This window comes from Rhineura floridana, chromosome 8, assembly GCF_030035675.1.
Source record: "Rhineura floridana isolate rRhiFlo1 chromosome 8, rRhiFlo1.hap2, whole genome shotgun sequence".
NCBI lineage: Eukaryota > Metazoa > Chordata > Lepidosauria > Squamata > Rhineuridae > Rhineura > Rhineura floridana.
In genome coordinates, this window is record NC_084487.1 from 90,133,520 (window position 1) to 90,146,241 (window position 12,722).

Below are 12,722 nucleotides of genomic sequence, written 5' to 3' on the forward strand. Positions count from 1 at the left end.
TCCATGCTTCTTTACCCCCCACCCTATGGGCTTGGGCTTGTCTGGATAGGCTTTGTGGAACTCTCACTGGATCCGGTGCGTGGATGTCGGTAGCTGACTCCCAAGAACGCTCAGCCTGATCATATCCCTTCCAATGGATCAAGTATTGCAGCCACTCTCGACATTTTCAAAAGTCCAAAATCTGTTCCACCTCATACTCCTCTTGTCCATCGGCATGTATAGGAGGTGGTGGCACCTCTTGTATCCTGTGGGGGTCGGGGGGCTGCTCCAGAGTAAGCAAAGAGCGATGAAATACCAGGTGAATCTTGAGGGAGGGAGGCAATCTCAGCCGAAAAGCCACTGGATTGATCTGGGCTTCAACTTTGAAGGCACCCAACTTTCTGGCTTCCAATTTATGATATCTTGCCCGAATTGGCAAATAGTGAGTGGATAGCCACACCTTATCTCCCACACGCATTTCGGGCCCCACCTGTAGATGTTGATTGGCTACTCTCTTGTAGTCAGTCTTTGCCCTCTCCAATTGTTCCTTCAACAACTGCGCATAGGCTGAAGCTCCTGTACAAAGTCCTCAGCCACCAGAATGGCTGGATTGACGTTAGGGGTGGTGAAGCCTCGAGGGTGGTATTCCAGGTTAGCAAAGAAGGGTGTCTGCTGAGTGGTGGCAGGAAGGACATCCAGTTGTCTTGCTGGTAATTGACATAACAGTGGAGATACTGCTCCAAAGTGGCATTAACTCTCTCAGTCTGTCCATTTGCAGGTGATGAGATGATGACAGTCTCAGCTTACTTTGCAGGAGTTGCCACATAGCATGCCAAAACCAAGCTGTAAATTGCAGTCCCCGATCCGAAACCAAACTGTCTGGAAGCCCTTGCAGATGGTAAATGTTCTGAACATATGGTTGAGCCCAGGCCTGCCCTTAGCATGTGCGGGGCCCAGGGCAAAAGCATAGTTGACCCCCCCATTCTTTCTCTCTCTCTATATATATTTATATATATTCAACAGGTCAAGCTTTCACCCAGCATAGAAATTGCACAAAATCTTCACCCATTGAATGACTGCCTGTCACTGCAGCTGTTAAAGGTCCAAAAGCTCTGTTCACCTTCCCCAAAGCAAAACAGTCTTGCTTGTGGTGGGCATGTAGAAGTACTCCACGCCTGTATTTTCCACACAGAAGAGTTCAGGGGCCCTCATGGGTGGGCAACGGAAGTACCACTCCTTCCACATGGACAGAAGTAGAGTCAACAAAATATATATGCATGTACAAAGAACAGAGATAACAGGTCCAAACCTCAAAGGGCAGACTGACAATCTAAGACAGACCCAGGGGGACAACGGAGAGGAGTAGGATGGAGGCATGGGAAGAATATGCGATTATTTCATTTACAGTTACTTTGGCTTACTTACAATAAAATATACGAAGGGGGATGAGGGTGCAGCACTTTGGGAGGAAATAGGATTTGGGCATGTGCGGCCAGGACGGACAACGTAATTAAATGAAATTAAATTAGGCGAGAAAAGGGCCGGTGAATACGATTTATTTAGAAGAATTTTTCCCCTTTCCCGTTCCTTCATCCTATGTTCTCAGACCCAGATGCTGTGGAAAAGACTAGAAGGGGAGGGAAGTCCTTTGCCTTGCTTGTAGGCTGCCCGATATGGTATCGCTGCCTGCCCCTTTTCACCTCTCAAGGGCGCTTATGTATAATTCTTATGTCCTGCTTTATAGCCCCAAAGGCTCTCAGAGCAGTTTGCAAAAGTTTATCGGAATAAAGTCCCTCTCAAATCTAGCACAGGGAGAGAAATGACATGGTGTCCATATATGCACCTTCCGTCTCTACAGCCTGTTCTAGGTAAAGGTGTTGCTTCTAATAAGTGGCAGTCTGGCAGAGACTTGCTGCTCCTGTGTCAGTTCTGGAGATGTTGGGGCCTGAACCTGAGACCTTCTGCATGCGAGGCAGATGCTCCACCCAACTGAGCTACAAAGCAAGATTCCAGTCCTCAATGTCCTGGATTAAAGGGCTGACTTAAATAGGAACACAGAAAGCTGCCTTATAGCTAGGCCAGAATTTTGGCCCATCTAGCTCAGTATGGTCTGCACTGGCCGGCGGTAGCTCTCCGGCATTTCAGACAGGCAGTCTCCTCCTGCCATGCCTGGTGATGCTGGGAATTGAACCTGGAACCTTCGGCGTGCAAGGCAGATTGCTCTACCACTGAGCTTCCCCCTTAAAGCCTTGATTTATTTCTTAAAAGCAGATGGAGAGCAAACAGCATCCAACAATTCCAGCAACAGGGGAAAGGACAACCAACAGCTTACAAGCCAAAGGCAGGAACGAGCAGGATCCCGAGTTACTGCACTCCACCCCTGACTTACCGGGGAAGGGGAGGCTGAACCTCTCTGCTTAAAACCAAGGTGAACTAAGAAGTGAGGGCAGGCACAGGCATCGTAAAAAGATGGGCAGGAGATGGGTTGCAGGAAGCAGAGTTTAATGTCCAAACAAAGAACAACCCATGTTACTTCGGTATGCATCAGAGACCGGGGTAAGCCTCCATTTTACCCTGGAACAAGCGTCACACGGAGTGGGAAGGATGCACCTGGAAGGGGTTCCCCGGGTCGTTCTCAAAGGGGTTCCCCCCGCTGTTTAGGGCCATGCCTGCCTGCCTGCCCACCCTTCCTCTGCGAAGGATCCGACGGCGTCTTTCTGCTGCGCTCCGCTGCAGGGGGGGCCCTCTACACCCATTGGCTGCCGGAATGCTGCGTGTCACCAGTGAAGAGAGAGCAGGGGAAATCCCCGTGCATGTGACTGCAGAAGAGGGGAAGCGGCGTGATGCCAGAGGGAGGGCCTCCGTGGGAGCTGATGGGAGGTGTTTTTTCCAGGCAGCTCTGCCATGCTTGCCTTTTTGTTTATTTGTTTGAGGTGGGGAGCGGGGGCGCAGATCGCCAAGCGTGGCACACACGGGGGCCCCCAAAGCACAGGGCCTGGGGCAACTGTCCCGGTGCCTAGGGGCAGCTCTGGTTGAGCCCCCTCCCATGTGTTTGGGAGCCCTGACCAAGGAATGAAATGAGCCATTTTAGTAAAAGCATCCATGACAATCAAAACTGTCATTTTCCTCCAGGAGGTGGGGAGGTCAGTGATGAAATCCATGGTCACCATTTGTCAGGGTCCCTTGGGCATAGGGAGTGATTGTAAGAGTCCTGTCGGCTGCCCTGCCCCGTGTTTGGCTCTGGCACAAGTGGGGCAGGACTGGACGTAACGCTCCACCTCACGTTTCATCCGTGGCCACCAAAACTCCCTTGTAATAGCCTGCAAGGTTTTAAAAACTCCAAAGTGTCCAGCAGTAAGAGAATCATGACCCTGATGTAGGACTTTGGCCCTCAAGTCTCCTGGGGGCACATACGTATCTGCATAATGATGCAACACCCCTCCTCTTAGCGTGAAGTTAGCAGCGCTTCCAGGAGGCTGCCCCTCGAGTTCCAGCTGCTTCTCTCTGGCAAAAGGATCTAGTTCCTGCGCCGAGCACAATTCCTCAAACCAGGAGTCCTAACATGCCATTGTCACCATCTCGAGGGGTATAATGAGTTGCGGCAGTCTCAGGGTTTGATTCTCCAGATACTCCAGCTTGAGGGACAGTGCATCTGCCAGTTTATTCTGCGCTTGTGGAATGTAATGGATTTTGAAGTGAAAGCGAGTGAAGAATTGAGCCCAACGCACTTGTCTCTGGTTCAACATCCATGCGGTGTGGAGACTTTCCAAATTCTGATGATCTGTGTGAACCTCTATCTCATGCTGCACTCCTTCCAAGTGATGCTGCCACATTTCAAAAGCAGATTGCCAACAACTCTTTTTCCCAAATGGTATAGTTTTTCTCGGAACTTGTTAACTTATGTGAGAAGTATGCACACGGCCTCAGACCTCCCCCTCTGGGCTGGTTGCAAAAGCACTGCTCCAATGGCTACGTCTGACGCATCTGTCTCCACCACGAAAGGGCGTGTAGGATCCGTGTGCTACAGTATGACTCAGAGGCGAACAGGACTTTCAACTCCTCAAAGGCTCTTTGTGCGGCTTCTGTCCAGTGAAAGGGACTTGAACCCTTCAGACAGTCCATGAGCGGCACAGTTTTGTTGGAGTAATTCTCAATGAACCGATGGTAGTAGTTAGCGAATCCCAGCTTTGTTTTGGGAGGCTGCCACATGAGAATGTTGTGGACCTTGCCTGGGTCCATCTCGATTCCTGTGGGGGAAATGCGGTGTCCCAAAAAGTCCAATGTGGTTAGATCAAAACCACACTTCTCCAGCTTGGCACAGAGGTGATGTTCTCTGAGGCGTTGCAGCACTGCCCACACATGCTCTTCATGCCGAGCGGGGGAGTCCGAGTAAATGAGGATATCATCTAAATACACGATCATGAAATGGTCTAAATAGTCCCTAAAAATGTCATTCATAAAACTCTGGAAGACCCCAGAACTATTAGATAGCTCAAATGACATGACCACATACTCATAGTGTCCATATTGAGTCTTGAATGCAGTCTTCCAGTCATCCCCCTCCTTGACTTGCACAAGACTGTAAGTTCCCCTCAAATCCAACTTGTTATAGATATTGGCCGACCGCAGTCACTCCAGCATCTCAGAGGTGAGCGGCAAGGGGCAGCTTTTGGATTGTGATCTTGTTCAACTTGCGGTACTTGTTACATGGATGTAGCTCCCTGTTCTTTTTCTTAACAAACAGCAGCCTATCTCTATCACTTTTATTTGCGGTCAAAGACCCATAATACAAGGGAAAATACAAGGGAAAATAATAAAATACATGGTTAATGTTTTGTACTATATACAGAAATCAGAGTGAAAATAATTCGCAGGCTAGATAGACTACAGCTTTGAAATAGGCCAACGTGACACGGGATGGATTAAAGCCTGCCCGAGGGTTGGGATTGGGCATTGGACTATTTGTTTTGGTTATTACTTTTGGCTGAGGTCATGGACATGGAACAATAATATGTATTTCTGGGTATAGAGTACTGACATTAGAAATTACTCCAGGAACTTGTGTTGTTCTGAGGGAGGAATTTGGTTTTATTTTCCGACTTATGATCGGAGAGCCCAATTCTTCGGGTTGCACGTAGCGCATCTCAAGCCAAGAAGAGATAGTTGATGGTTTGGCTACGCCCGGAATCAGATCATAATGTTGGGGTCTAAGTACCTCACTTCCTTTATCTGGAGTTAGGGGGCTATTAATATTGCTTGATAGCAAACTGTGTGAAAGGGATTGGTTTGTCATAATTCTAGACGGAGATTTATTAAAATTATCTGAAACTAAAGGGAGGGCTTGAGGGGAATCAGCTCTGTTTGATTTGGAGCATCGCTTTGTTAAGCTTTGGATAAGATAAACCAACCTCTTAATAATTCCTTCCTGATCTGGTTTAGGTAGACGGTCATAAGATTCCATAAGGAGGAGCTCTTCATGATCTAGGACCTCCTGCCAGTGAGGTTGAAGTTGGCATTGGACCGGGGGGTTAGTCCGAATGAGGAGCTCCTGGCTATTCTGACTAATAGGGGGTGTCTGGGGCCGAGATCTTTCTTCCCTTGCTTGCAGGAGGGAACGGTTAAGCAGTGAATTAAATGGAGCCTTATTTACAAAATAGCGATGGATCCGAATACCATGGGTATAGAGGTCTTCCCTAATTTTGTAAATCCGTTCAGCGATAAGTATCGATTGGAAGGTGAGAATGACACGTCTTTCGGGAAATTGTGGATAGAGATAAGACACATGCTTAACGCAGTTCTTGTATGGAATGTTCGGAGAATAAAGTCTAAGGCAGGATTCAAAATGTTGTTTTATCCATATAGGCAATCTCTGCTCCAATTGCGTAGATGAGAATGTTACTGCTAATTTGTCTCTCGCCAATTGCAAGTTCCAATTGGAGGCGTTGCAGAATCTGTCCGGAAGTAGGTGGGCATCGGTCGATTTATTGATATCTGAAATCCTGGATCCATTCTCTGACGTTTCTGTGCTGGGCTCTGTTAAAGATTTAGATTTCTCCAACAAGGGACTTAACTTGTTTAAATGTTAAGGGCTGGTTATTGAGGGTATTTTTGTTTTGCAAGCTTGCATGGGAGTTAGCTGAGTTTTAGTTGGTGCGTTCAATAGCTTAAATAAGGGGTTAAAATTCATTTTCTTTGTTAAAACAGGTTTAAAATTCTTTATATTCTTTGGTTTCTTCATTTTGTTAGCCCTCTGGTAAACCCATTGCAAAGACGTACCATTTTTTGCTTTCAGTTCTGGCTTCCGTGTCGAGCATTCTTGAGTAGCTTGGGTAGCAGAGGTGGAATCAGGGGGATTTAGTTTCTCCATCAGAAGCGGCCCCAAAGACTTAATCAGAGTAGTGAGTAGACTATTCGTTTCAGCTAGATAGGCTTTTATCAAGCTCAGTTCTTCGGTAACAGCTATTCCCCAGCCTAACGACGGCAGGTTCAGTCCTGTCATACTCTGCTGTGTTGAAGATTTATTTGTGGACTGATTCTCTGAATGGGCACACCTAAGTTCTTGTGATTCATTTATATCGTCTATGGTTAGTATTTCTGAAGGAATCTCCTCATCCCTCAGAGTTAGATTGCAATTAAAGCCTGCATCCTGTAATTCTTCAGCCAGGCTTTTACTATGATTATCCTCCTTAGGTGGCTTGATTGTTAGTTGAAGGTCTAATGACCAATCATGTTGGAATAGCGGCTGGAGGTCCTCGTTTGCATTGTTAGTTGATAAAGGCTGGGGATAGTGAATAGTAGAATTTGGTGGGAAGAATTGAGTTATCGTAGCTTGAGATAGTTGAGATGGTTCAGGGGGGGTTTCCCTTACCCCAAGGAGATACCTAGCTCCTGACATTTTTTTCTCGTAAAAATCATTATGTAATCGCCAGGATGAGCCTTAAAATGGACGCCGATATCACTGTTCAGTTCTTTTGGTATCTAAGTTTAGCTGGAGATATATGAGTACTCTCATACTCTTATATGTTATGTTGCAAAGGTCTCTGTGGTTGATTTGTTTCGATTATTCAGGGGTCATGTAGCAGGGACATAAGAATTTCGCTTTGATGTCCTATTTCTCCTGCTCCTTTAGCATACGCTCTGTGGAGGGAGTCAGGTTGTTATCTTAATTGCTGCTACCCTTAAGCTTTGAAGTAATATTTACAATGTTGGGCTGGTCGCCAAGTCTTTAAGCATCCTGCCGTCTCTATTGCCAGAAGGCAGATAGGAATTGAAGGATTACAAGTTGTAAGCTAAGGGAGCTGAGATTAGGGCTGAAGAAGAAAGCGTCTTACTGGGACCCAGCAGGTGTTCGAGTCGGCCGAATGAAGCCCCTTTTTAGATTGGTCTCCAGAAATTCCCTTAGTGCCGCCAACTCTGGTTCAGACAAGGAATAGATCCATCCCAAAGGGATAAGCACCCCTGGCATCAGGTTTATGGCACAGTCATAGGGGCGGTGGGGGGGGCAACTAGCCGGCTTCATTTTTGTCAAAGACGTCCTGGTACTCCTCATACTTTTCAGGCAAAATGGCTCCCTCCTGCAGTGCAGTTCCGGCCAAGATGGTGGGGTAAGACTCCTTCCGCAGTTGGCAGTACTGATGACAATAACCCGAGGTAAGCACTACCACTGCTTCATTCCAGAAAATGGTGGGGTTGTGCTGAACCAGCCAGGGCATTCCCAACACCACTGGAAAGTGGTGCAGGGCGACCACATAGAATGACAGGCTTTCCACATGTCCCAGAATTTCCATTCTCAGCATCTCTGTAGCCTTAGTAACAGTTCCCGACTTTAAGGACCACCCATCAACAGACAAGGGCTTTTTTAGTGTCTGAGTGGGCACTCTATGCTCCTTGGCAAAGCCCCAGTCCATAAAACTCGAGGACACCCCAGAATCAATCATGGCACGGACTTGGAGGCTTTGTCCTGAAGGCAGAAACAACTGGCCTGGCAGGTGGAGTGCTGGCTGCAACGGAAGGGGCTAGTGGCGAGGCTGCTGGGTTTGCTTCACTCCCAACTCTTTGGCCTCTACAAGAGTTGGGATTTGGAGTTTTCCTGCACCGAAGCTCGTTCTCCTTTGGAGGGGCACCCCCAGGCTAGATGCCCCCCTTTCTCACAGTACAGACATAGCCCCTCCCTCCTGAGCTTTTCCTTCTCCTCCTCTGACAAGTGTGGTCTCGCCCCTCCAATTTGAATGGGCTGCAACCCTGACGGAGTTGAAGTTGCCATGCTAGGGGTGAAATGGGCATGGGGGAGTGGTATGGAAGCCTGGGACTGTGGGACCTCGGCCTTGCTCTCCAAGCATCGACCTTCAAGCCAGCTATCTATCTGCAGACATAACTGGATGAACTCTGCGAGACTGCTCGGCAGGAAGGCATGCACCAGCTTTTCCAGCACCTCTGCGCTAAGTCCATTCCAATAGAAATACATCAAGGCAAAGTCATTGTAATCCACCTCTTGAACTAGAACACAAAACGTATTAGTGTACACCCCCACAAAGCTTTTCCCCTGCTTTAGGGTTCCCAACTGCCAGGACATAGTCTCTTTCTGCTGAGGATTACAAAACATCTCACTGACAAATGTGGTGTACTGGGTCAGGAAGGAATCGTTCCACACCAAAAATGGAGTAGCCCATTTGGCAGCTTCCCCTTCCAAGAGACTGATGACAACAGCCACATTCACGTCATTATTTGGGAATTCAGCTTGGCACACTCGCATGTACAGTTCACACTGGGCAAGGGATGTGGCAAACTGGCCACTCTGGTCACTGTAACGAGGAGGCAAGCCCACTGGCGTCTTGACATGGGCGAGTGGCACGGCCGCTTGAGCCGCACCCCCTGGGGCAGCTTGGTTAAACAAGGCTCAGAGATTTTGATTCTTGAGTCAGAGATTCTGGGTTTGTACATGGAGGTTCTGGACTTCTGCGTACAGGGCTTTGACTGTTCTCTGAAGACCCCCTTCTGCACTGCCGCTGGCCTCCATGGGTTCTGTCCTGGGAGTGTTGGCGAAGGGAGGTGGTGGCTGAGTCAAGCTGTCCAGCCCAGAGGTGGCAGATTCAGACTGAGGCAAAGTGATGTCTTTTTCTTTTTTTATTAAAGTTATGGATACATCCAAAGTGGTGCACTTCATATACCTGTCTACTCTGACTCACTACTTTCCCTAACTATCCTAGCTAAGCAGTCTCTGCAGTGTTTGGGGAAAGATGACTCAGCACTTGTGCCTCGGGAGACACTGGCTTAAGTAGGGAAGGTTCTGGCTCATAAACAGTGGCTCTGCCTGAGTTCCACCCTCTTCTCACATCTCCTTGCGCAGGGCATGGGGGGAGAGTCTCCGATGACCCATCTGACAGTGGGGCTTCACAACGTGACAGTGTGGTCTGTGGAAGTGGGATGCTGATTGGCTGGGAAGCATTTGAAGTGCCTAGCAGGGATTCCTGCTCGGGAATAGATGGCGCGGGTGGAGAGTCGCTTCCCAACTGCTTGGGCTTTGGACTCGCAGGTGGGGCAGGAGATTCCTCAGTGGAAGTGCCGGGCAGGGGAGTTTGGGGACTGCCAGATCCTTCCCCACTCATTTCCCTTCCTTCAGCTCCCCAAGGAGCTGCATCCTCATCTGACTCCCGTCCCTGATCTAATTCTCTCTTCGCCTGGGACACAACAGCTATGTGCAATGGGGAAAAAGCTCCTTTTGTTGCCTGAGGCAAAGCATAAATTAGCAAACACTCCCCCATCTGTTCCCCAGCTTCACATAGAGATGCTAACTGGGCTGGCCAGTTGAACTTTATTTGAACAACTCTGGCTGCCTCCACCATACCCAAGATAACAGGCTACCTTAGTGGCTCAGAGCAGGCTGTGTGGCACATGCAGGTCTGCTCGTCAACACTTCCCCAGCAGCCGCCAGGCAAGTCTAGCCCAGGACCATATATACACAAAGGTAAAGTAAAAAAATTGAATGAAAAAGAACTGTAAACCACAAGAACGTTATAAAGAGCAAACATATATCCTTAGTAGAATTAACTTACACATCATTGTTTTTGTTGAGTTTAAAAGATTTGGCAGGGGGAGGAATTTGGGTCAGGGATTCCCATTCATTTGTTAATTAGAAGCAAGGTTCTTTATAAAGTGTTGTAACAAGGTTTAATCCTAATGTACTGAGTGCAACCTATATTGAATGAGATTCTTAGTTTAATACAAATACTAATATAAAAGTGTCAGTGGATTTTAAAGTTTTGTTGATAGAAATGTTTCACTTTTTTCCTTTCTGCAGGAAGTTACTAAATCTGTGCAGCCCCTTTTACTGGGGAGAATAATTGCTTCCTATGATCCGTCCAATTCACATGAACGATCGATAGCTTACTATTTAGCCATCGGACTCTGCCTTCTCTTTGTTGTGCGGATGTTGCTGCTTCATCCAGCTATATTTGGCCTCCATCACATCGGAATGCAAATCCGGATAGCGATGTTTAGCTTAATTTATAAAAAGGTAGGTTTTTAATTTTGTTTAAATGAGCCATAAGTACAATTAAAACCATGGGGGATTTGTATTGTAACAGTTGCTCCATGTTGGTATTGTGGAAAGATGCAAAGGAACATCTTTCTGGTTGGTCTTTTTAAAATGTTTGGCTGCTGTGCAATGTAGGTGTAGGGTTTCTTTTTAGGCTTTCATTTTTGTTTTTAATATGTTACTTTGTTTTTTGTTTTTAGATGTTATGATTTTTATTATTTATTGTTCACCAGTTTGTGGACCCTAATTGGAAAAGAGGTAAACAAGCTGAGAAAAATAAATAAATAATACATCATTTGACCTGGAAACCAACCCTCTATTTGTGGAACATTCTTTTGTGGTTCCATTACGTTAGATTTTAATTTTCATATATTATTACAAATGTGAGAAATTCTGTTGTACAGATTTTCAGTGTATCATAATTAACAAAATGCGGCTGGATGGTTCACATAACAATAGGTGATACACTTCCTCCTCTTGTTACACACACTGATTATCGCCCTGGCTTTCTTTGAGCAAACTTGTCCCTTCTTCAGCCAGGGGTCCTGCATAGAGATGTAAAATTTCCAGAAATTTTGAAACCATGGAAAAAAACAGTCTTTTCCCATTCCCCCCCCCCAGAAAAATACCCAGAAATTTTGGGGAAAATGTAAAAATATACAATACTTTATTTTAGTACCCTTTACAGATTGAAAGTCACTTTGTTACTTTAGGAGCATAAAATGTATTATGTATAACTTGGTTCGCCCATAAAATTATCACGTTTGGTATATTAAAGTACAATTTATTCAGACAATAACAACAAATTGAAATTACTTTTAATTTTTTAAAACTTTTGCTACAAATGGAGCTATAAACTGCTGAACTTAAAGAAACCTAACATCTCTTTGGTTTTGTTAGTTTATGAGCAGCAGACAAAAAAACAATATAAACATAAGAACCCATCAACATTATATTTATTTACGCATTTATTTATTAAATTTACATCCCGTCCTTCCTCCCAAAGGAGCCAAAAGTGGCAAACACACAAGCAATAAAATATCTAAAAACATCTTTTAAAAAGTGCAACAATGATGTATTCTGAAAATTATTGTACGTTTATGTCTCCTCCAGTCCTCCAGATTGTCAAGCAGACTTAAAACACTAATTTCCATAAAAAGACTTGAGAAAAAGAGGGGGAAACCAAGACTCAATGAATACTACATGAAATTCAATAAATCTTATTTTCTCTATCAGTTTCTGCTTGTTTGGATTGCTCTGTACTTTTTCCCACTCCCATTCCTTTGAGGCCTGGTCAAGAGGACAGAAATAGATCAAACAGCTATGCCAACAAGAGAAAGCCCCCAAGAAAGAAGGCACTCAATCCTTCCTTCTCTTGTGTTAATGGCAGTGCTTCCTAGAGACAGAAATGCATCTTGTTCTTGTATTTGAGAATTGTACTCTTAGTGCACAACTCAGGACTTGCTGCTCATTGTACAGGAAGTGAAATGATCTGATTTTGCATGTAATCTTCTTTAAAAGTCTTCCTGTTAATTGGTTGTTGAAATCATTTGGGGGGAGTACATATCGAAACATATTGTCTTAAACATTTTATTCATCATTCTAAAAGAAAATATTTCATAATCCAAAATTTTTGAGGTTTCCCAATTTTTCAGAAAAGAAGAGCTTTGGAATTTCCCCCCAGTTTTTCCCCCCTGGGTCTTCACATCTCCAGTCCTGCATAAATGCCTGATGCTGGGGAAATGATGGCTGCTTACCTGCCTTCTGATATTATTTACTTCCTGTTCCCTTTGATAAAAGCATTCACTAGTTGCAGATTGACAGAGCTGAGAAGAAATTTTATTGGCAACCCTCATCAGCCATTTGGTTCCAGGGTTTTCGCCTTTATCATAAGCAAAAAACTTTTTTTTTGGTTGCTTGTTTCACTGCCATACATTTGTGTTATTACTTCAGCTACTTACTGGTCTGTTACTGAGGCATTGGGATGAATGCACATACTTTGGTTGGCCCATATGGGGCTTGGGGTTCTGTGGATAGTTCACTTATGGTCCACATTGGAGCCCTTGTTACCTGTATGCTGCCTGTGATTGGTCAAGGAAGTGGCACAAGTTACCTAAGATGACTACTGCCCCAAATTGATCCTCCTCCCAATATAGGAAGCTGCCTTATACCATGTCAGACCATTGGTCCATTTACCTCAGTACCAAAT

At 45.6% G+C, this 12,722-nt stretch overlaps 1 protein-coding gene across 1 annotated transcript in view; it reads left to right on the plus strand.

Moving 5' to 3' along the window:
- The window catches only part of CFTR (CF transmembrane conductance regulator), a 145,848-nt gene that overhangs the window by 42,857 nt on the left and 90,269 nt on the right, over nt 1-12,722 (plus strand). The window contains exon 4 of the mRNA XM_061640065.1: nt 10,277-10,492. Within this exon, the coding sequence (XP_061496049.1) occupies nt 10,277-10,492 (216 nt within the window). The remainder of the gene's footprint in view (nt 1-10,276; nt 10,493-12,722) is intronic.